Here is a 25,731-nt window from a genome sequence, read left to right as displayed (position 1 = left end):
CTTCTTCCACTAAGCAGCATTCAGATAAAAATCTTCACAGAAAAAAGGATCATTTCAAGAAGCATCGCAGTTTCTAGTGACAGAAAATAACTAATTCATGTTGAGGAATGCCAGGCACTTTAATCTTTAATTGGTATACATTATTATGGTTGCTGATGTACTCTTTGAGTCAGGGGAGGGAAAAAAGTGAGCACACATTGGTTTCATACATCTGTGTAAGCCAGATGAATCTGGGCCAAAGCACTGGAAAGCCTCATTGAGATAGGCCAATTGCAGTGCAATAAACATACACCAAAAAAGAAATTTTCCCCAAAATTAAACAAACATGCTATGACAAAAATTACTATAGAGATAAAATATCAGAGCACTGACTAAATTGGGTAAGTTAAATCATGGAAAAGGTTTATAAAAATACTCTCTTTGCAAGGTCCTTAGCATAGAAAACTTTAAGAGGGGGAGTTAATTTTGTTTAGAAGGTATTCTTTTAAAACCAAGACATGCTGTTGTGATTACTTCAAATACTGCAGTCCCATATGCCACATCTGACAAAACCACTCAATGGTTAACTTGCATTTTCCTTTAACTACTCATTTCAAGGCAGAGTAGAACAGCAGCATACACGATCTAGAGAGGCTGAAGCTCTCTTCATGCTATGACTCAAGTTTCCAGCCAGAACAGGTTCTGCTCCAGAAAACATTTATTTTGTGTTGGAAACAGAAATCCATTTGCCTGTAACAACATATAATGTGGAGTGAAGAAAGGACAGGACAGGTAGGAAAAATTCCTGTTCATACTACCTTTAACCCAAGCTGCATTTCTCACAGTGCTAGCATGACACTCACAGCACCAAAATGGGATTAATGAGGTTTTTATTATTATTATTAATTCGATTTGCTGAGGATAACAGATTCAGGGAATGCAGAGCAGACTCACCATGACAGATCCAGCTTTGGATCTCTACAGCTGTATGTCTAATACTGCCCTATTGCTCTGTTCTCCACATGGCAGCTTCGCCTATGTAAAGTAATGAAGTGTAAGTAACAGGTCAGTACAAAATAAATGGGGCTTTTATGCATGTGCCACATTTCCTCATGGTAGCTGAAAGATTATTTCTTTGTATTTAAGTAAATAGATGCATGTAAGTATTTTCAGGGACAAAAAAAAATGCTTACCATGTATACTTTGAGAGTTGCACTGCTGGCAAGTTGGAGCACAGCCAGACAAGCATTACCTTTCTGTAGCCACTTATATAATTATTTGCAGGATTAGGTTCACAGATATTAATTCGTCATGTAGGCTTTCTGGTCACTGCTGAAACCCACAACAGAAAAAAAGGAATCTACTTTGAATTAAGAAATTATTACAAAATATGAGAGGATCAAGATATCATTCTATATTTTGATGCGAAAATAGATTTATTTTGCTAACTGTTAAACCTTCATTGAGTTATCTTTCAAAAAAAAAAAATCTTATTTTCCTGGGTATTTACATTACAGAAGTGTAATTTCGAAGAATATCATAAGAATTCATACCTAAAGAAAATGTATGCAGCTCCTTCTATTTGGAAGACATATATATGTTTTAGCACATTTTAGGAAAGAATAAAAAAATTTTTAAAAGGTATCTTTGACAGTAATAGTCAGCTCCATCATACAAGGTGGTTTTATTCAGCCTGTATACACAATTTCTGTGCAGGGCAATTTCTCTAGGGAATCAACATCGAAATTCCTAAGTTTGGGAAACTAGTGGGCATCAGATTTGTATCACCTCTGCCTATTCAATAGCTAGAAAAATCTTCAGACAGTTAAATATACCCATAGAAAGTCAGCCTTCATTCACATCATGACATGCATTTAAGTCCTGGAGCCATGAATTCTAGCTTCCTAAAGAAGTGAAGTTTCACTGAGTTAAAAACTACTGAATAGTGCCTAGCTGGAGGTTAAAATGCCATTTTTTGCAGGAAGTACTGACCTGAGTTCCCCCAGGCATTCAGGTAATAAATACTGAACACTATCTTACCTCTTCTCCCCCACTCAGTGGGAATGGAGGCAACCCTCCGAATGCTGCCCAGGACCAGGAGGCTTAGAGGAGGCAGCCAAGGGTCAGCTACTACTTCATCTAATTGGAACTAATCTGCATGTGGCACAGCATGGTCTGAAGCCAGGAGCAGGTTTAGTTACACAGATGTATGAGTTCCTCCTGCCTATTCAGATCTTCATTACCCCCCCACCCCAGCATTCAGCACAGGCCATGATCTGCAGTCCTGTCTAATGATTTTCATGGATCTAGGAAACTGTATGTGCAGGAGACTGCATACCCATTAATATCCTCACTACTTTTAATTGCAATACAGCAGAAGGTAAAAGGACATGGTTAAAATATGTCAGGACTATATAGACTCAACATCGGCCTACTTAGATGCGACTTTTAAAGAACTATCAGCTTGCTGACTGATTACTGCAAAAATGAGATGATTCCACCCACAAGGAAAGAAATTGTAAACAGAAACTAGATTATAGCAGTATAAAGACAATGATGTAAACATTATCTACAAAGACTAATTATACAAGACCAACTATTTCATACTACTTTTCATCCTGAACATTTCTCAAATGCTGTTTGCCTATTCAGATGAGAAAACTAAATGACTAAGATTTAATATTCTTAGTGCATGACCTAGTTTCCAGTCCAGTGCCCAATCTACTACAGTATTTTGTCTCTCTTGATGAAGCAGAGCTCACTAATTAAGAGGGGAAAATGTGGGTACTCATACGCATTACATAGTTCTGAAGTAAGACAAAGAAAGCTTTTAAAGATTTGTCAAGTGTACCTCAAAGCAAAGCAGAAAGGGTGTCTGTCAGCCACACACCCTGTTTAAATTGCTGCTGGTACATTACGACAACTATATATGATGCTTTTCTATATTCATGTATTCTTCTTACCTTTGTTTTACCCACTACTCCTTACTGCAGAATAGTTAGAGGACTTGGTAACTACAGAACCAGAAGAAAGTTACTTCTTGCCATAAACTACACAAAAGTAAGAAGTTTAGGAAATAATTTTAGTTTGAAGGATGAGTGTCTTTATCCTTGTAGCAGGTTGGGTTTGTAACCGGGCAGAAACACCAATTCAGTGTAGTGGTTTGGTCCAAGATACTCATTACTGTTTACCTTCTGTGAGATAAGAATTAGGAGAAATGCAAAGCAGTTTCAAATCTTGAAAGAATATAAAGAAGTTTATTAACAGACCTAAAAGAAGAAAAAAAAAAAATCACACCACAGCTTCAGAACTCTTCTCCTCCCCCCACCTTTCTCCCTTCTCCAAATGACAATGTAAAAAGACAACCCTTGAGATGTTCAGTCTGTTTACCACTTCCGTGATAACCTTGTTCAGTCCATTTAGAAAGAGGAGTCTCTCTTGCCCATGCTATGAACACATTATCACAACAAGACAGCCGCCTGAGTTGGTTCTCTGCTCGCATGTGAGTCCCTTCCCACGACTTGCAGCTTTTCCCACAACTGCTTTTGAGAGTCCACTCTTGAAGCTTTTTGGGGTACAATTTTAAGGTTGAGCCGTTCAGAAACAAAAGTTCTCTTCACCCATCTCTGGGAGCATTTCATCTCTAAGAACAGAGGCCCTTCTCCTTCCCTGGAAGGAAAGGGTCTTCCTCATCTTCATCTTTAGGACTATCTCTGGCAGCATCTCTAGGAACTGAGGTTTTCTCCTTTCCCATTTGGAGCAAAAGTCCTCATCACTTCCATCTCTCTCTGTCCAAACTTCTCATGAAGTTACAGCTGCGTCAGCATCTGCCTATCTCTGCGCAGGTGCTTTTGCTCACGAGTTGAACACTCCACCCCCCCCATCTTCATGAAATTACAATGGGTACTCTGATATATCATAGCTTCACAACAGAATTTCAGCTTTAAGCATCTCCTCTTTCTCTTCCCTCAGGTTTTCAGCTCTTCACAGCACTAAAAGGGTTAATCTCACCCGGGCCTTGCAGCTGGAATGAAGCTTATCGCTGTTGGTCACATGATCTCTGCTGGACAGCGGTGCAGCTTCAGCTGAATCTTGACCACACTGGAGAGGGGGAGCCAGACTGCTCCGTCTGCCCACAGCAGGGCTGTGGGGGGTTCCGCGGGTGGAACAGGACCCATCAGCTCCAGGATGGCCGTGGCCCGGCCTGGCCTAGCCCAAGCAGGGCCTGGGCCATGCCCACTGGCCCCCGCACGGGGCCCACAGCCACCTGTCCCAGCACCAGAAACGAGACAGAGAGGCTCTGCCTCGGAGTTTCCTATTCTTAAGTGTGAATCACAGTGCTAACCCATGACAATCCTACAGAAATATTTCTTTTCCCAAGAATTACACCTCAGAAGTAAGCACTCACTTTTTATTTCCTATTTAGAGTTTATCTCTGTACTCCAAGAAGCACAAGAGCTCAGTACCACAAACAGCCTGGCAGGAGCGCAGAGGCTCCAGTTTCACACAGGCTCCTGACCTGGAACACTTTTGCTCTTACAGCAAACGCAACACCAGTGACTATGAGACAGAGCCACACTGGTTATGTTTCCCCAGGTAAGATGCAAAGTGAGATGCTCTACTTTTTCTGAGCTTAGATAAAGTGTTCCTTTCAAGCAGCTGCTGAGGATGAGTGGTGCAAGACCTCTTTGTACTGCAGTACAGTAAGACACCTTTTCTGACATCTCTTTACAGAGAAACCCAGATTAATTTATGTCTTGGGGTGATGTTAAGAAGCCACTTTATTCCTTAAACATCTGCTCAATGCCCAAGGATGCTGTGCCTTTAAGATGGACGCGGGGGGCAGGGCCAGAGCCACAGGGCCGAGTGCGGGTCGGTTGAACGGTTCAGCTCGGGGGGGCTCAGGAGGGAGTGCACCAGGAGTGCTGTGCTGGTTTTTTGTTTCCTTTGTGTTCCAGCTAGCTGGCAAAAGGTTCTGTTGGTTTTTTTTCTTTTTCTTTTTTCCCTTTCCTTCCCCTTGCCTCACTGCCTCCCCTCCTTGCTGGTCCGGGGAGCCTGCGGGGTAGCCCCGGCAGGCCCACGGGGTGGTCCCAGCTGGTCCGAGCCTGCGTGCCTGTTCCCTCTCAGGGAACTTGTTGTATTTTGAGGGTTTTTTTTATCCTGTTCTACCCTGTTTTGTTCATGCGTTAATAAACAGTTTGGGTTTTTTTCCCCACTTTCACTTCATGTGACCCATTTGGTTCATTGATGGAGGAAAAGGGGAGGAACACTCATTCCGGAGTGTTTCCGCCTGAAGTTTTGCCTCAAAACCAGAGACAAGTTACTTATCCCCACCTACAATCGATGCATTTAGTTCAGCCACTGCATTGTGCTAAATGTAAGAATCCGCATGCTCTATAGGAATTAAAAAACATAACTCAGAACTAGCAAGCTCTTTTTCTACTAGACCCTTGACTGACCTAAAAAAGCAGGCAGATGCCAAATCCTCTATTACATGAACAAGAGGAATGCTTTACCCAGATTTCATTTACAGAAAGCAATGCCATTGGTAAGCCTCAACCTTAGGGAATCTGTCATGAACTCGTGTCTTCACAAAAAGCAACAACACAAAAAGAGATAAACCACACTGATTTTATGCTCTTCCAAGACTATAGTAAGTCACAAATTTGCATCACTGAACTTCAAAACACTCCTGGGACAGAGGCAACTTGAAACAAACGGAGATGCTGTCTTGGAGTTGAAAGGACAACTGTCCCACATGAGCTCCACACAAAACCAAGGGAAGAATTTCAGAGAAACCTTTGGAATTAATATGTCAAGCAGTCACTTAAAACACATAATCTGAGGAAGACTGAAAAGACTGGACAGACATAAGAACAAACTGCTGCAAGATCTCACTCCTGAAGAATGTCCAAGAGCCTGAATCTCAATCCCCTGAAAGAAGGCTCTTCATTCTTCTCCAGCCCCTTCTCCTAGGACATGACTTTTAACAGTGGCTTATGCCTGGGAAAAACCTAAGCTACACAGACCTAAGGACCTTAGGGAATTACGCAAATTACTGCTAAAGCACAAAATCAAAATTTCAAAATGAATTTTCACAATTTTTTCTATTTTCCTGTAAATAGCAGCAGATAAATTTACCTTTCAATAGCAGAGAATCAAGTCAAATTAAACCAATGTTAAGTGCTTTGGCAAACTCAGTTATTCATTTTACTTGGACAATATTATATTCTTCTATTCTGACTTTTATCTGTACCTACTGAACTCTTTTTTACTGTTTAGGTAAAGAGGCTTTACTGTCTCTTTCGTAAATACATCCCACACACATAAATCTGCTTTGCAAAGTCAGGTATCTGGAGGATGAAATCCAGTAAGTCAGCTAGACACCAGTATTGTAAATGTTATAGCATGCTTCATAATCACCACTATGCACTCCTTTCCAGGACTGACTTAAGGCAATTTTTTTTTCTTGGTCATTAAAAAGCCAGAATTATTTTTGCCTTTGTGGAAAAAAGAATTATGTATTTCAAAATAATTATTGTTCTTCTCATGCAGAGCAGTACTATCTAAACTCCATGCCAAAAGCAAACTTAAAAGGGTATCACTCACAGGGGACAAGAGGAAGAAAACTAAACTGTGATATCCAATCTGAACTGGATACCAAAATGATTTCATACCTCATAGCACCTACTCTGTTCCAAAGATAAACACAATTCATTAATAAGACATATGAATCTTAAATAATAACAGAAGACTCAAGACTGCATCTATTTAAGCAAAGTTACACTGACCCAAAGGCGTTTTCAATTTCTCAAACCACTTGTAATGATAAGAGAGATAAGAAGCAGAACAGTGATTTAGTTTTAATATTAAACTTCATTTTTTGAAGAGAAAAGATTTTTTTCTAAGCCAGAAATGGGTAACAGCTGCTACTCAAACAATGAAGTAAGTAAAAACCTAAGTATAAGCATGCAATGATAAAATGCATACCTGCTCTATGCCTCATTTATATTATTTTAGGACTGACGAATGTGCTTTCTGAGCTCTCTCACTAGACAACTACATCTTACCATATTTCCACATCTTTGGCTGAAAGTCACAAGTATTCAGATCATAAGAGTTTTTTTTTTCTTCAGTTCTATGTTATGTGTTCTTTATGTATATAAAAAGTGCTTACTCCACGCTTCCTTTGCTTCCTCCAAATTGTAAACAAAGTCAGGTCCTGCTCAGAGTATTGTTTCACACAGGAATAGGCACTAACAGTATTCAAGTAAATTACACTGATTTCAACAGAAAGTACAGAGTGCCCTGCAAGAAGTGCCTCCTGGGTGCCCCGTGACCTCCTTCTGCTAAGGCAGGATTTTTGCTTCCGGAATTACGCAACAAATTACTTCAGCAAAGCTTAAGACCAAAATATGTTTCCTTATGCATGCAATTCAGGGGTTATTTTTTTTAACTCCTAAAATAATCTATACCAAGGGATATACATAAGTAATTCTCAGACAAAATCAGAGATCTGTTTTTAAAAGAAACAAATTTAGCTTTCTCCACAGCATTTTTTTCCACTGACATCACCCAAAGAGTTGGACTATTAAAGTCATCCTAATTAAACATAAAAGGAGATACTATAATATTCATCACTTTAAACAAATCAGCCAGACTAGCCAAAACCACTTACCTTGCAAACTACGAATATTTCAACATTTCTTTATAAACTGGCTGCTAGGAAACAAGCTTTAGAACTCTGTGGAGGAGAAAGGACCTCAAACTCTCCAAGTGACAATGGGCTGGTTTTTTGGGTATTTTTAAGGATTAATGCACCAGGGCTAATTTCATGCCAGTTTTGCAGCAGCTTCCTCTCTTGAATTCTTCTACCATTCACCATTCCTTCTACCATTACACTACGAAAACCGGCATTAGAATCAGGTTGTTAGGTCTTTCCCTAATACCTCCTACACAAATTTATCATCCTCATAAAAGCAATGAGCTTATCTGTGAGTATGGTCTAGCCCTTAGGTTTCCCATGGCTGGGAGAGCCTGTCAGTTGCAGCTCCTGGAGCTATCTGTGATGTGCGTCACACTGACAGTCCTTCGAGACAACCTTAAAATTCCTACTGTCTTGCTGCATGTCATGAAATCAGAAAATTAGTTATAATGATAACCCAACACATAATTACACAGCAATTTTCTTATTTCTCTGGAAGCATATAATTTCATTCTAGAAAAAAAAGAAAAATATAAATATTTCTAAAATGTAAGTTCATGGAGGTTCAGCATAAATATGCCTGACAGCAATCATTTACTTCTCAATTAAAGGTATAAATTTGCTACTGAGGGGAGAAAGGGGAAGGTAAAGAAATGAGTGCCTGACATAGCAGTTTAATCTATGCAGGCTTCATAGGGTGAATAGTAATAAAAATTATTCAATTTATTTTGACAATTTCTTAAAGCACCTATTAGGTGGCTTCCCCTATCTTCCCTGACTTCATCCATTACTTTGATTTTTTTTTTTAAGATAAACAGACATACAACACATTCCACAGAGAGCTTGCACAGTTGCAATTTCAGAACCACAAGTCACTTCATAGGTTTTGAGAATAGGACACTAACAATAAATAACAATATATCAGTTGGGTAAGGTAGATTTCTCATGACTGCAAGCCCTTCTAGAAAGCAGCGCTGGTGCCTGTGTGTGATACTCTTCTCCCTGAATGGTATGGCAGAGCATTCTAGTGTCAAGCTAAATTCATCCTCTGGCTCTGACTAGAAACCATCAGCATCTTTATTTAAATATTTGAATTCTATGTCAGGTAAAACGCCTGGGAGCACCAAAACCTTTCCCCAGTCTCCTGCAATTTAATGCATAGTCTTGCTACTTCTAGCTGTCTGTGGGGAAGTTTATTCCAAGTTCCACCTATCCTAGTTTGTAGATACATAGTTGCTGTGTCATGTTTGTCTGCAGCTTCCTGTACAAAATTTTGGCTACCATATATTGCAAACTGGTAATCCTACCCACGTTCTATTGCCTTTTCCCTATACCAGATTTAGCTCCTTGATGTTGTGTTAAACCAGACAATAGAGATCATTTCTGTAAAACTATTCCCAGTCATGGGCCAGGCCTGGTCTGGGCACAAAGTACAGAAAAAGCATCTCCATGAATAACAAGAACATTCAAACAAAGTTTAACTAATGGCCTACTACTAACAAACTTTATTATTGTATAACCAATCTCATTAGACAGGCACACAAACCAACAGTGTTATTTCTGTTCTTTTCTGCCCTTTCCATGCTAGTCTTCCAGCCATGATGGGCCACAGAGCATACAAGCAACCTCAGTACATTCGCTCCAGCCAGGGCAGCACAAATGACACCTTACAAGAGCTCTTCAGATTTGCAGGGAGGACAAACCACTTGCTACTGTGGCTGAAACCCCAGGATCACGTCCTCCACTCAACGATGCTTTGGAACCTTCTTTGAAGCAGCTGTTCCACTGTAAAATTCTCAATTATAAACTGGAAAAAACTTAGTGAAGGACCTAATTGAAGGGTATTAATACTCTGTTTCAGACCTCCATCAGTAATGGTATTTAGCACACTGGCAGTGGCCACTTAAGACATCAGAGCCTGGAGCAAGGAGACCTTTGGCATGAAACTCTGCATCAACCCCTGCAGGCGTGGGCAACAGCAGCCAGAAGCAAGTCATGAATGAAATACACAGCCCACCTGAGCAGGCAAGAAAGGAAACCATGACAAAGCAAAAATGGCACATTTTAACCTCCAGTCATGGGTTAATAAGAAACATTGTTGTCACACACAGTTCTCTTCCTCCTCCCATTCACAAGCAGGGCTGGGGGAGAGAACCTTGTGCCTCCTACAGCCGCAACTTCTATTTTTTTCAGCAACAGCTTGATACAAAACACTGGTTCAGCAGAATTGGACATACAAAGTGCAGAATGCAAAGTGAGAACTTCTGTACTCCAAGATATGCTTTCTGCAGACAGCACAAATACTCTCTGCAATTTATTTTACCTATACAGAAGTAGGTACTCTGTGAACTCTACTCCTATTTACTGTCAGCATCCATAAGTAAGATTAAAAAAACAACACTCAAGACCTCTGGCCAGCATCTCTATAAAACTTAGTGTAGAAAGGCACATTTAACCCATTTTAAATACAGAGATCCTGCCTACAAGGTGCTCTGTGCCAGGATTAATGTTTCTATTCAAATAGCATTTATAACCAATGGGCACAGGATTCCTCAATCAAAAGTAAAAACGTCAATTTCGTATTCAACTACTGAAGCTCACAAGAAAATTACACAACTGAAAATTGTTTTAATGGCTTAAGCAGCTTTGCAGCAAAACAATTCCAGATTTTAGCTTCCTCTGACAACTTATACCACTATTCAGTTGCTATCACTGCTATATAGCTTACTGCATAACTTCTTCTTCATTTTATTTGCTTTTAATTCAAGTCACAGAACTTTGTTCCCAACTCGCTGTCTCAGCACTCTATTTCATAACTGCAAGCAAAGAACTGGAGGCCAGCAGGCAGAAAAGAACATAACACCAACCACAGCTACTTACCTACTATGTCAGGAGCAAAGTATTGGAGGCAATGAACACTGTAAGCTGTATACGTTAAATAGAAGAAAGTGATAAAATAATCTGATTTAAATACTTTGTGCTTTTTCCAAGACTTTGTCTTTATTAATAGTATGCAAGACAAACCTGTCAGTGCACCGACAATCAACTCCAGCCAACAACTAATGTCACTTAGCTGAGAACCTGCTAAGATCCAGGGGCATCACATCTGGGAGATGTAAGGATAAAACACCAATGCAATTGCGGGTGGGGTGGACACTGGGAGCTCTCAGATACTCAGCAGCTGTTCTGAAATCCTCCAGCACTTTAGTGCAACGTGAATAAAAGGAAAGGAAAAAAGAGGGAGCAACAGTTCACAAGCACGTTATACTCAGCAAGGATGATAGCAGTCATGCAGTAGAGGAGTTAAAATTAGGCATCTGGGGAGGAGAAAGAGTCCTCCAGCACTCACATTTAATAGCATCCCTTATTTACTGCTCACTGAATTGCTCTGCAAGAATACAAAAGCAGCCTGGAAACAAAGCATTTCTCCAATGGCAAAGTTTCTCAGTCATGGAAGAGTTTACACTTGGCAACTAACACAGGCTATTGGGAAAGTTTTCTATTAAAATGCATGTTTGTCTATCTTTACACTGAGATTCTGGAAATAAGCAGCTTATTGGAAAATGTGATTTTCTTAAATATTAAAAGATAAAGAATTAAAGATGCAACTGTAATGTTAAACTGTTTGCATGCTTTAAGATTGTAACCTTGTCCACTGAATAAAGCATAAATAAGATTTACAGTAGGGAAAGAGCAAATTACTTCCACACTTCTGTAGTTCATCAGCTTAAGGAGCATACAACTCTCAGCCAAATCTATTCCAGTGAAAAGAAGTGAAACTGTGTTTGTTTTCCTTGTAATTGCTATTTACAATGTGTTTGGTTGCCTGAGGGAAAAAGGCAGACAATTACCAGAAAGGTTCTAAATACCCTTTTAAACACTAAGAGCCTAAAATTTCAGACAATAAACTGAATTACAATTATTGTCCATAGACTTAGACACACATCCTCAGGTAATTAAATTCAGTCTGTTACAATCCACTGTTTGTCATGACTTTTGATGTATCACTACTGCTGAGATGGCACAAACCACTCAGGGACCCAAAATACCGAGGGATTGGGGGGGGGGGGGGAGGGGGCAAGGGGAGGCGGTGGGTGTGGAAAGCGAGGGGAAATAAATCACAAAACCACCAAATATTTTTTATTGAACTTTCCCCCAGTGAAGGTTGGACATGTTTGTGACAAGCCATGAAGGTTAAGTATAAAAAGTGATGGACGAGCATGCAGAAATCCAGTTTTCTTCTTGTATGAGTGGGGCACTTAAACAGAGCACCTAAATGGACATACGGTTTTGGGGTTGGGTTTTCTGCTTTGGTTGGGTTTTTTTCTTTTTAAATCTAGCACTTATTTCTTCTTACAACTGTTTTTAAGATGTTCAAGTATAAATGGTTCCATGTAAAATTCAACTTGTCTGAGAACAGGAATGTGTTATTTGATGACACAGGCCCCAAGCTTCCACATGCTGAAACACAATTCAGTTTTACCTGGTTTACAGGGTATCTGTCTTAAGAGACCCTGAAAACTTCATTTGCCTTCTTTTCCTACAAGTCACTGCTAGACACCACTATTTAGTACTTATAGTCTACTTTTGCCACATATGTGCAAATAGGCCTCTTAACTCTGGCACCATATCCAAAAGAAAGTGCTGATCCTAAGAAATTGCAACTCGTCGACAGGGCCAAGATAGCAGAAAGTTCTGGCACCTTGCAGGACTGCAAAACATCCCTGTACTTTAGAATCATTAAGGCAGATATTTTATCTACTTCACATTGAATTCTTAGCAACCTGATGCTTGTTTAACAGCCTTGGTAATAGAAAGTGAACTGGGAGTAGCAGCTTCCATGTGTGCATGCAAGCCTATCAACACAAGCTATCAAACTGGCAACCATGTTGGCAGTCCTCAGCATATTTGAATTTAGTGCACCTACACAGAATCAAATATATATTATTATACATATTAGAGTATGGGTGTATATACATATATTAGGGTGTAATACATCTACACCCATAAAAACATCACCTGTCTCAGTCAGAAAACTGGATTACCTATCCTTGACCCGACCAGGACCAGACTCTTCTCACAGGCACAAAGACCAGATTTTTCAGCTGAGCATTTCTAACATGGAATTCTGTTCACAGGGTGGATGTGGCTGGTAGTGGACAACTACCTCTTCCTGCTTCTCTGCTCTACAGTACCTATGTGCTATACCACAGCTGAGAGAGTATGAAAGAATAAAGCCTAACCCAGAAAGTGCATTGTGCTAACCCAACAAAGTTGTCTGTTTGATCCTCACACTGGCCATTCACTTAAGAGCTGGAGTCAATAATCCTCACGGGTCTCTTCCAACTCAGAATATCCTGTAACTAACTCTTGTCTCCTGTAACTTAAAATCAAGCAAAACTCTCCCTCTTTAATACCTCATCTGTGACGACTGACCCTTACAGTACACTGTTGAGAGGCAAGATGATGGTGTGTGAGGGGAAAACCATAGCAATGAGCCTGCCGCTGACTGCCCTTTAGTCAATGCATTTTAGAACAGGCCCCTTTTTATTTCTTAAAACAAGGTGAGTTTTCTGTTGGGTTGGCTTTCCTGGTTATGCTGAATCACACTTTTTCCATTAATATTACAGCTGCTTAAAAGCAACCCCAAGCAAAACAATCTCTCCTTGGTTTCTTCTTGGGAGTTTTATATTTTGGTTAATTTTCCTTTAACCTGACCTCAGGAGACCTTCTCAGGCCTACACACAGACTTAAGACAGCCTCTAAGGAAACTCTGTAGACAAGCACCAAGACTAATAAAAGCAGTATTCATCTAACTAATACATGGAGCTGTTAGTGATGAGTCAACCTATCCAGTAAAACTAGAGACATAGTTTTTGTCAATTTATCCAACTCAGCAATAAGCAAAATGACTGCATATACACTCTAATGCAGATGTACAAGTCAGAGCACCATTCCAGGTAATGTGCAAGATGAAATTTGGAGGCAAGAGTCTGACCAAGGCTTCATGTGCTAGGTGTGGTTTATTATCTACCTTAACCATTTTTCATTTTGGCAGCAAGTTCAGAGCTTGTCATGCCGATTTAATTATTTTACTATTTGAACTTTGCATCTTTATCAAGGCAATTATGCAAACACTTGACTACTCAGCTTTATTTTTCCCAGATTGGTTTTACACATTTAGAAAGTTTGATTTGATCAAGCTGAATTACCATTCTTAAGCAAATTAGGAATGCGCCAAAAGGTTTTACTGTGCTATAGCATCTCTTAGAAAAGCTGACTGCATTCGCTGATGCAGAGCGGGGAGGAAACTGCAGTTGCATTTTAGAGCTCCAAGAGGAATAGTGGTAATAAACACATTTTCCACCTGCCAGGGGAGAAAACGCAGGACAGCACCAACAGCCACTTTTGTCCGCAGGAAACGAGGTGGGGCATCAGTGGAAAAGAGGATTGGAAAAGAAGGAAGGTACCGGGAACACACAAGCACGGCAGCAGGAACTCGCATCAGAGCGGCGTAACTTTCAGCAGCATCCTCCTTCCCGTGCTGCTGCAGCTCCTCTCTCCTGGGGGCTACCGCGGGGACGGCTCCGCGCCCCGGGCCCGGTGGGGCGGGTGCGGGCAGAGCGCTGGCCGCCCCCCGCCGCCCGAAGGAAGAGGAAGCGGTGCCGGGCCCGCAGGAAGTGCCGCTGCCCCGCGCCCGCCGCCCCCGGCCCGGCGGCCGCTGCGCGGGGGCGGCCCGGGCGCTCGGCAGCCGCTGCGCCGTGACAGGTGGCGGCGGCGACGGGCGGCCCGGCGGCCCCGGCCCCGCAGGCAGCGCCCGGCAGGACCGTCTGTCACCCGCGGGGGCCGCGGCGAGGGCGCGGGCAGCCGCCGTCCTCGCCCAGCGGCGCACCTGCCCTGCACGCCCCTACCTTGTTGAGGTGGGGGTCGCGGAGCACCTCGTAGCCCCTCTTCATGGTGAGCTGCAGGGGCCGGGCGGCGTCCCGCCTCTTCTCGGCTGCCTTCTCTGCTTGCATGGCGCGGCGCGGCGGGGCTGACTGCCGTCAGGTCTCTGCGGGAGCGGAGGCGAAGCGGCGGCTCCTCCTGCCGAGGTGACCGCCCGGCGGGGTGGGATGATCCTGCCGGGAGGGAGGGGGAGAGGGAGGGGGCAGAGCCGCGGCGAGGCGCCGCCGCCGCCGGGAGGGGGTCACCGGGGCGCCGCTGAGTCACCGGCGGCTCCGCGCACACGCGGGCGGCCTCCCAGGTGCGAGGGACAGCGTGGGTGCGGACCCGCAGCCCTGCCCTGCCCGGGGATCTAGGGGGTGCAGGCTGCGCTGCCTTCTATCGCAGCGGAGAGCCCGTCCGGGCCGCCCGGAGAAGCAGGCCGGTCTGGGATCCCCTGCTGCGGGGGGCTCGCAGGCGCGGCTCTGCCTCGTCACGCCGGCTTTGGCACAGGAGCTGCCGAGCACCGCGCCCGGACCCCATCGGCCAGGGTCCCGCAGCTCAGCTGAACCCCCTGGGCGCGGCCACACGCAGGAGCCGGGCCTCTGCGCTTGAGTGACGTTCAAGTTTCACTTTCCTTCTGCTATTTAAATGGCCATGAAATCCAATCTTTCCCGAAGGGGATGGACTGCGTAGCTTGTTACAGTTAGGAGCACACGTTTGATGTAATTAGCTGTGGGTTGGCTTCAGCTGTGGTGATTGGGGTTAGGTCTGGTCAGGATGGCGAGAACTGGGGCAGAGCAGGTGTTATCTGGTTTGTACCGCTAGCCTTGACATTTGTTTGCAGTATGTTCTGAAATTCTTTGCATACAACCCATTGTGTACTGTATGACTGTGACTTTATTCCTCTAAATTCATGTATATAAGCAAAAATAATTTCCATATGGATGTTGTAGTCCTGCTGGAGATTTTACACAGCTTTGAATGTGTGACTAGTGGATTAATTTAGAAGGGTTTGGTTTCTGTTGTCAAGCAGCAATGAACAGATCAAGATTTTGCAGCTCATTCAAACTTACCTCTTCACATTTAATGAGTAGACCTTGTATACATATTACTACCACCTCAACTTTTATTTAAAAAAAAAAAAGACTCCCACAAATACGGCCTCTACTGAATTTGCTGTTAAGTAGCTCTGAAAAGTTTATTTACAGTTAACTAACAAAGGAAAGTTGGAAGCATTCCAAGTCTCTATTTTTGGAAACTTGACTTGCAAGTCAGCAGAAAATTCAGTAAATAGAATTCTCTCTTGCTCCACCATCTCAGTATTATGGAAAGAAGTAAACTAAAACTAGAAAATGTCTTCAAAACTTGAAACCTGGAGTCTTTCTGGTCAATTATCCAGCTTTCCTTGGATTTGTCTGGCTAGCTAAATACCTTCCTCCCCACCCAAGCCCTGAATATTACCTGTAATAGGTGTCAGGAATATGGGGTTTCATTTCAGGTCTTTCTTAGTTATAAAATTGAAAAGCAACATAGAAACATCCTTTCTCCTTTCTTTGTGAGTGCACTGAAACCACTCTGATAGAATGCTAACCTAATGCAATATTTCATCTGAGATTCATGTGTACTGATGTAATTTTTATCTTCATGTTGCAACACTGTTTATAAAAAAACCCTCTTTGATTTATGTCAAAAGTCATTGCAATCATTGTGAGTACCTGCTCAGAGGTCTGACCCCTGCTAAGCACTTGTCCTGGCTCACCTTGCCCAAGTTATAAAAGGTATATAACGAAACAGCTAATTAAAGTCAAGTTCGCTGGGATATAGAATTTTTTTTAATGTAATCAGACTTCAGAAACCATTTACTGTTGTGTTTGAAGTACAAATTTACTCCTTCCTATCTTCTTAAAAATACAATTTATTTCCATTTGTTATGTTCAAATCCTAGTAAAAACTAAATCATAACTATCTTTGGAGATAAATGAGTGGTAAGAATGGCAAAAGATCTTTTCAGCTCAAAAAGAAAACCAAAGAAACAAGCAAAAACGATATCACATGCCACCTGTCACCTGTAGAAATCTTCCACTTGAGACCTGGAACATTTTACCATTTAATGAGCTTGGTAGGGATTTATTTGTCCACGTCTGCTGTTAGTGATTACTTTTCTTCTAGACTTTATACCCTCCTGCAAATTCAGTTGTGCATTTGTATTGCCTTTATAGAGTATCTTTGATCAAGAGAAATACTAGAGTGGCTTTTCCAGGACCTCAAAATATTCAAACCATTGAAATACTTCAGAGGTGTAAAGGTGTAATGCTCAGCAGTTACATCTGCACTCAGAGGTCATTATTCCAAAAGAGGACTGTGTTGCATAATAAAGCTGTATTACAGGACTATAAATAAAGCCTTTGTAAGTGACCAAGTATTTGTAATGTCTGTGTACACAATACAGGTATTTTTGTAAATGTTAGCCCGCATTCAGATTATTAGTGAGCATTGTACACTATCAATGTGTTTCTGACAGAAAATACAGTGGTTTTGCCCTTCTGGCAGGCACCTAATTCTTTTTCTCAAATGGTTTCCATATGGAACACTTTTAAAACTCTTACTCATTATTTTTCATAAGTACTTATGGTTTCCTCCCACCTTCTGTATTCTTGTCTCTCTCAAATCTCCTCAGATGTTCTCAGGATATATGAAAAACTCTACTTGAAATGTCCTAGGGGAAAAAAAGCCTAGAACGAACATTGGTGGTGTGATTTAACCGCGGCCAGAAACTAAGTACTGTGCAGCTGGTCACTCACTTCCTGAGAAGGGGAGGAGAACTAGAAAAAGGTAAATCATATGGGTTTAGAACAGATTGATAAACAAAATAAAGTAAAATACAATATAATAATAGTAATTAAAAGTGAGATAACAAAAAGACAGGAATAAAACCCAAGAAAACCAAGTGATGCACAAGACAATTGCTCACCACCTTCTGACCGAAGTCCAGCCCATCCCTGAGCAGCAATTGGCCCCTCCTGGCCAAATCCCCCAATTTAATTTACTGAGCATGATGTTGTATGGTATGGAATATCTTTTGGTTAGTTTGTGTCAGCTGTCCTGGCTATGCTCCCTCCTGGCTTCTTTTGTGTCCTTGTTGGCAGAGTATGAGAGAATGAAAAGTCCTTGACTGAGGGTAAACACTATTGAGCAACAGCTGAAACATCAGAGTGTTATCAACATGATTCTCTTACTAAATCCAAAATGCAGCACTGTACCAGATATTAGGAAGAAAATTAACTCTATCTCAGCCAGAAACTTGACAACCTGCTTTGTCAAGCCAGTAGTAAGGACAGATAAGTACAGGAAAAAAATATTTCTTTGTTGTAGTTAATTAAGATGACTCACTCTGTTTAAATATTTAAGAATGGAACTTGGGAAATGTCCATGTGTTAGGCTATCAGTGATCAGAGGATTTGGACTCCCTTAAACTATTTTTTGAACCACTGTTCATTTTGGGAGCTCAATATCCTGCTGTGACACTGGGGAGGGTTCAGCTTCCAGGGCTACCAGTTTGGAAGAAGAGAAAGGGAACTCTTATGTCCTGATGAAAACATCCAGTTAACTACTTTTAGGGTGGTACTCGTGTGTCACGTCTGACTTACCCCATTAAGATCTGTAGTTGAACTATTACCAACAGATGGTAACAGTTGGGTGCTCACTGTGGGTCATGGTACTCCAGGCAAGACCTCAGCAGCCCTGAATCAATGGAAGGCCTTGCTTCATATGTGCTAACCATGGCAATGCCCTCCATACTTCTCAGCACAATGTTTGCTTTTTTGCAATAGTGCAACACTGTTAACTTCTGCTGGGCTTGCAATCTGGTACAGCCCCGGGTCCTTTTGTGAGGGGATGGAGGTTAGGGGAGGTCATAGAGTTGTTTAGGTTGGAAGAGACTTTGAAGATCATTGAGTCCAACTGTTAACCCAGTGTTGCCAAGCCCAACACTAAACCATGGCCCTTAGTGACAGGCCTACATGACTTTTAAAGAGCTCCGGGGATGGTGACTAAAAAAAGCATGGAGATGCTCCTTAACCCTCCTTTTGCTGCTAATGTATTTATAGAAACATTTGTTTTTATACATTTGTTTGCTGAGTTACAAATTTTTATTGAGTTATAAATTTGTTTTTTGGCTTGGCAATACCAAGTCAAATTTGGCAGGGACCCGAGGTTAGTTTTAAAAAAGATGAAGCATTTTTAAAGTCTCTATAACTTGAACATTTTACAGTAGTGGTAGAAATCCTGACTTGTGCTAGGTAATTTGAAAATAAAGTTAAATTTTTCATCACTGGGAGATATGTTTTTAGTTGGGCTGAAGGAGAAGCAAAAATTGAACTGTATAAGCAGTATGAAGTTATTGTTTAATAATGATTTATTACCTAGAAGTGATTTTTATAACACAGAGGTGGATTTTGAAAAAGATCTACTTCAAAGTAGACAATGGACTCCTGAAGTTAAGAGCAGAATCTACTAGAAGGTTTGAAATGCCCAAGTGCTAGCACTCTGAGGTCCCTGCCAGCCTCCCTGTCCCTGCCCACACTCCCAGGGTTCCTCCCCACCCTGCCATGGTTCAGTATCCCATATCAGCTCTCAGGGCCATCAGTCACTGTCCCAGCAGCACCACAGCCTTGCTTGTTCCTGGCCATGGGCCCTGATGTCCTGGACCCTGACCACCTGTGGGGTGACTTGCTAGCCTGGCCTCTGCAGCCTTGTAACCATGGAGTCACTCAGTGGTCAGGTCCCTGACCCTGGTTACCCTCACCAGGCTGACCTTGCTTCACGTCCTCAGCCTCAGACCGGCCTCAGCAGCGCAGCACACATGGACAGGGCTGCCCTCGGCTGCCCCGGCCTGCTCTCCTCCTTCAGTGGGGGTGGTGGGAAGAGCCCTGCCTGGTGAGACCTTGTCTGCCTTGCTGGCCCAAACGGGGACCTCCCTGGCCCCAGCCCCCACCGCACCCTGTCCGGGAGGTGGGTATGGAGAAGGAAGAGCCAGGCTCTTTTCACAGAGGAGGAGTGCAGTGCCAAGAGGTGGCAGTAGCAAGGTGCACCCAGAGAACCTCCAGTTGGGCTTAAGCACAACATTTTCAATCAGAAGAGTGGTGAGCACTCGAGCAGGCTGCCAAGAGAGGTTGAAGAGTTTCATGCCTGGAGCTTTTCAAAACTTGACAAGGCTGTGAACGATCCAGCTTTGAAGTTCAGTTTGTTGACAACAGAAGGCTGGGCCAGATGAACTTCAGGCATCCTTTCCAACCTGGACTGTTACATGATTCTGCGGGTAGTACACTGCTGAGAGTAACAAAGGCTCTGAACGTGCAGGCATTTTTACAGGAATTTCATTAGAGCCACAAAAGACTGTTCCTGCTCATGAATTCACCAGCTTTCTTTGATCTTGCCCTTCAATTTCTGACTCTCCTTCTATTTAGGCTTATATCTGCTTGACCAGTGGAATTTTTACTCCAAATTTGCTTCATACCTCTCACCCTTTATCCCTTTCTGCTAAGGGTTTTATCCTAAATGGCTTAAATCTAGTTAAACTGTTGAACTTCAACAACTAGTGGCAAGTGTCCTAAGACTCCACAATTTTGGAATCCAGTGCTGGACTCATAGAAATACTAGCGTTATTTCAGCATAACACATACATAATATATATATAAGTCAATAGAACAGTAAGAATGCCTGTTGCAATTTCTGTTAGTCAATATTGCATTGTCCAGGTGTCACAGGAAAAAAGCGGCGCCTGGCCCAGTACATGTTGTTGGACGTGCTGAAGCACTGTGAGAGAATGTTCACGCACACGTGGTACCATTAGAAACTTCCATCGATTCTCAGGTCAGATGTAAATTAGGAAGAGACAAATAGGATGAGTTGCACGTCTACAAAGCCACTCATGCTTCACAGTAGGCCTGGGGTACAATGAGACTTTAATTTTCCTACATCCCAGTGTTAACATTTTGACTGATAGACCATGTCCTTGTTATTATAGTAAATCTAGCACAAGGCAAATAAAATATGCATGCCACAGTGCAGCATATTCTCAGAAGATATTCTGGCTGTATTTATGTTTCAAGAAGATTAAATAATACTCAAGATAAGCATCCAACCCTTTTTCAGTTTTGTTCCAAATAGCGCAGTTTTCTAATAATTTTTCTATTTCTATAAAAAAACCCCACAAAACTGTAGAGGCAACTATTCACTTGTTGTCTTTTAATCTCCCAAGAACAAAACTAATGTGAGGAGTAATAGATTTCAAATGTGATTTAAAATGCCACTATTTTTAACGTACAGATGCTCTGGAGTAACTTAAATGACCTACATAAAGGCGTAAAAAACCACATTCCTTCTCTTCAAACTATTCAAAATCAAGCAAATCTTCCTTGAAATATCCTTTTAAAACTAATTTCCTGAATTGGCTGGAGATGAGGAATGTAAAATATTTCTAGACTCCCAAGCCTGCTTATCTGAAGGATAGGGAATATTTATAGTGTTATCTTTTCATCACTAATGCAAATGCTTATTTTAACACTGCACATGGTTTTAGAAATTTAGATGTGCACATTTATTCCATCTCAAATATTTTAGAGGTATTTTGTAGAAGAATGTTTCAGATTAGGAGAATTAAAAATTTTTAGACTGTTTGGTTAACTGTCTCAGAACAAATTTTCCTTGGCTTTGTTTTAGTTGCGCTAACCCTGAATTCAGAACTGAAGATTTTTGAATGCCAGAATTAAATTACTATGACTTTATGGTATGATTTGTATCTTAATGCTGGGAGTTCACTGTCTTGCTAGGAATAGTAGGATTTAGGAAAAGGCCCCAAACAGCACATTTATTTGAATTGGTGTATCAGATCTATGTTCCAGGAATAAGAGTGGAAAATCTTCAAGACTCCTTCCATTGTTTATAAAAAGAGGGTGAATTCTTTCAGCTCTGCCAATTAGACAAAATTTCAAACAACTTCAGCACCTTTAGGATAATTTTAGAATAGTATTAGCAAGTGCACTTCCGTTGTTTGCTTCCATGGTTTGCTTCCATGGTTTGCTTCCATGGTTATGCCTGGCACAGGAATTTTAACAGTTTAGCAACAAAGTGTGCTCAGAAATGTTCCTCTTTTAACTACTTCATCTCCTATACACAGGAGTCCATGAAGGACTTTTTCTTTTCCATATGCTAATTACCATAAATATTTTGGAGATTGTTCTACAAACTCTGTTTTGTTTTCCAAATCATTAGCAATGTTAAAAACAAACCTTCTAAAACAAATGTTGGCAGAAACTCAAACACAAGTCCTAGTTCATCAGAAACCCTTCCTTATGCAAAGGGAACTGTGTGGGGTCCTTTACATGCAGTTCACTTGCCAAAGCACGTGAGGTTTAGCACATGAGATTCCAGCCGTGCTTAGGTTTTTTATGTACAAATCACTTAGACAAGACCAATTAAAACTTAAAAGCAGTTGAATCATCAGGGAAGAAGGATGAGGCAGTACTTTGTGAGGTAGAGAATTGCCACTCTGCTTTAACAGGAGGCTGTACAGACTAAGTAAAGGAATCATGGACATTGATGGCAACGATATTTGGTTTTTAATGACTTGTAAAAGGCCTAGACAGCTTCAGCATGAGTACACAACGCACGGGCAAAAGTAGTATCATGGAATGGCCTGGGCTGGAAAGGACCTTAAAGATCATCTAGTTTCCACCCTTTGCCATGGGCAGGGACACCTCCCACTAGACCAGATTGCTCAAAGCCCCATCCAACCTGGCCTTGAACTCTTCCAAAGATGACATCCACAGCTTCTCTGGGCAACCTGTTCCAGTGCCTCACCACCTTCATAGTGAGTAATTTCTTCCTAATATCTAATCTAAACCTGAAAGAGTTCAGTCTGAAGCCATTCCCCCTTGTCCTATCACTACATGCCCTTGTAAAAAGTGCCTCTCCATCTTCCTTGTAGGCCCCCTTTAGGTACTGGAAGGCTGTTATAAGGTCTTCCTGGAGACTCCTCTTCTCCAGGCTGAACAACTCCAACTCTCTCAGCCTGTCTTCATTGTGCAAAGTCCAGGATGTGGTTGCCTGTCTGGGCTGCAAGTGCACATTTACAGCTCATGTTGAGCTTCTTGTCAACCAAACCCCCAAGCCTTTCTTCCCAGGACTGCTCTCAATCCATTCTCCACGCAGCCTGTGTTAGTGCTTGGGATTGTCCTGGCCCAGGTGCAGGAGCTTGCACTTGGCCTTGTTGAATTTCATGAGGTTCGCACAGGCCTATCTCTCAAGATTGTCCAGGTCCCTCTGGATGACATCCCTTGCCACCAGCGTGTCAACCACACCACACAGCTTGGTGCCAGTGGCAAACCTGCTGAGGGTGCAGTCGATCTCACTGTTTATCATTTTACCAAGCTTAATACCTAAAAGAGAACACTTGAGTAAGGCCTCATGAGTTCAAACTTCACTAGAGCATAAAGAAGAGTGTTTCTCTCCAAATACTTTTAAGGTGATTCTCATGTGAACCTCATGGTTACTCAGGTAGTGATAATCAATGTCCCATGAATTTATTCACTGATAGATCTGTTAACCTTGTCATTCAAAGAGTCTTTCTATACAGCTCTATAGAGGCCCTCAAAGGTCTGGAGACTATAGCTTTAATACAGTGGTTCTGCATACCATAAATTCTTAATATGAAGCTAACAAGCATCTAATAAAGATTGCTACAGAGATAACAACAACGTCCTATACCAAAAACCCAAAAGGATGCCTTATTTCTAAGACAATATTTTGAAGATGAACTAACCTGGTCATTTTGAAGTTTGACAATATTTTCCAAGGAGCATTATGTCCTTTTATAAAGTTAGGGTTATTTCTTCTGAGCTTAATTTGTAAAAATGTCCAGTGTTATTTTCTGTTGTGCAAAATAAAGGAAATAACAGAGACTTTGTTTAAGCAGCAGATTTTCTGGTTTCAAGTAGTCATGCACAAGATAATTCACCATTACTGCGGCTTTGGAGTTACAGGGCAAGGATGACAGAGTTTCAGAAATAATGTGGCGTTGTTTCTTGTGCATAGCAATTAGTTGGTGGCCTAGTTCAGATGAGGGTTTCAGTGTCTTATAAAATGTCCAAAGAATAGCTGTCCTAGTTAATATAATTGACTACAAGGGACAGTTGAAGGGCACAGTTTATTTATTTCAGGAAACTTTATCCAAAAACTAAATAAATTTGGGCTATAAACAAGCTGTAGGGAAAAATATGAGTAAACGAGAAATTTTAGGTAGAGTAAATGAAGTAGACCAATAAAAACATTACTGCACAGCATTAGATATCTTACCTGGCAAATAATCAGGTGTCTTCTTGCTTAAGTTTGTGAGCTATTTTATTGATTCATACTTGTAAGAAGAGACTTCTTGAAGAAAAACATTACTCAAAATGTGTTTAAGTGTTTATGTACAATAAATAAATACATAAATAAATAGAACTACATACCACTACTTGTTACTTTATCCTACCATTACTGCTTGTAGAGTCCTCATAATTCTTCCAGCGAATGCTTACACAATGGGTTACCCTTATGGCCTTACCCAAAACCTCTAAATCTCCATTAAAAACAATGTTACTGGTTTTCAGCAAATCCCACCTCTATACAACCCATGCAGTCTGTGCTGTGGAATGCCCCAAAAGGAAGGCGCTGATAGGGGAGGGACAACAGCTACAATGACTCAGAGACCTCTTTCCTAACTGGTGCTAAGTAAATTAAGGTAATCCACTGTGTATGTGTAATATTTGGATTGAATATAATCTGCCATTTTGTTACTCATTCATTTGCTATTGAAAGGACTTCTGAAACTGCATCTCACTCTGCCTCCCTCCCTGCAGCTGTAAGCGTACAGTCAGACTTTCTTTTGCCAAGCTCTATTTGGCAAAGAAGAGAAGTGTCATGAGTCAGAAAAGACAAGACTTTCTCAAAATCCTGGTATAATCTATCTTTTCAATATGGAAAAGTTCTTCTATGAACTTTCCCTGACAGTGAACAAATGCTGCAGGCGACATGTGGTAACTGAGATAAGGGTACACGTATTACCCTTGTTCCCTACATAGTGTGTGCTCACCATTGTCTGAAAGCCAGAGGTTGTTCTGCTTCTGGTGCCTGTCATCTGTGGCCAAACCAAAGAACCTCCATTACCCCAACAGTTTTAATGGTTGGTTGGCCAACACTAACCAGGCCTGCCAGAGATGGATACAATGTGCACATAGCTGTGCTGTGGAGCACTATGGAAATTTACCTCTGCACTACTCAGCTGCTCAGATTTATCAACCAACTTGTCATTTAAAAGCATAGCAGTGATCCTACTGTACTGTGCTAATTCCATGTGTTAGGAGCACTGGTCTGCAGAGAGACAGTTATGAATTTATTGTGGCTGTCAATAAAGCGGTTGTCATGTTCAAGCCCTGTATGCTGCAGCTTCACTAGGTGCTTATTCCACCAAAATTTTCAGCAGGAATAGATCACAACAGTTGATGCTCTAGCAGAAACTGAAAAAGGCAAATAGAAAATCAAACATGAAGGGTTTTGACAAATACTTTCAAATACACCTGCATGAAGGATGAGGAGGGGCAACAGGCTTCTAGCAATGCAGGCCTCTCCCAAAAAGTCCAGTCATCGTGGCACAATGAATATGGGCTCTGTTCCCAGAAATCATCGTGTAGCACAGGTTCCACTGGCATAAGGTTTAGTATCCATTTATCCTTGTAATGCAGACTGCAGGTGGTGGATTTGGACAGGAGAAAAACCAAAAGGGATATATGCTGCACTATTAGCATATGTTAAAGAGAAATGTCAGTGTTCTTTATCACGTGAAATAGTGCTTCTCCATCATAAGGTGACAGATCTTGCCTCATTAAGCAGCCACCTAAAGGTGATGGGCTTTTTTCCCCTTTTGTTACAAGAATTTGAAAAAAAAAAAAATTAATTGCCTCCAGTGCAAGAGTCCCCAGTTGTTGTTTTTTTCACTGTGTGATGTAGATACAGCATTAACTAGTGAAATATAGGTGGACTGGAAAGGAGTTTTGCAGAAGGCAGGATTTAATGGTCCACACAAT

General features: G+C 41.6%; 1 protein-coding gene across 2 annotated transcripts in view; it reads right to left on the bottom strand.

Annotated features, from left to right (window-relative positions):
* The window catches only part of ME1 (malic enzyme 1), a 159,230-nt gene extending 144,423 nt beyond the window's left edge, over positions 1–14,807 (bottom strand). Inside the window, exon 1 of one of the 2 annotated variants that reach the window (XM_069011234.1) lies at positions 14,596–14,807. In XM_069011234.1, the coding sequence (XP_068867335.1) occupies positions 14,596–14,700 (105 nt within the window). In that variant the 5' untranslated portion in view covers positions 14,701–14,807. Of the gene's footprint in view, positions 1–14,051; positions 14,419–14,595 lie in introns of those variants that run through there. The other variant, XM_069011233.1, reaches the window with a different exon arrangement.
* Positions 14,808–25,731: the final 10,924 nt, after the last annotated feature.

Source organism: Aphelocoma coerulescens, chromosome 3, assembly GCF_041296385.1.
Source record: "Aphelocoma coerulescens isolate FSJ_1873_10779 chromosome 3, UR_Acoe_1.0, whole genome shotgun sequence".
Classification (NCBI taxonomy): domain Eukaryota; kingdom Metazoa; phylum Chordata; class Aves; order Passeriformes; family Corvidae; genus Aphelocoma; species Aphelocoma coerulescens.
The sequence above is the reverse complement of the archived record's forward strand: the minus strand, read 5'-3'. Positions and strand labels throughout refer to the sequence as shown.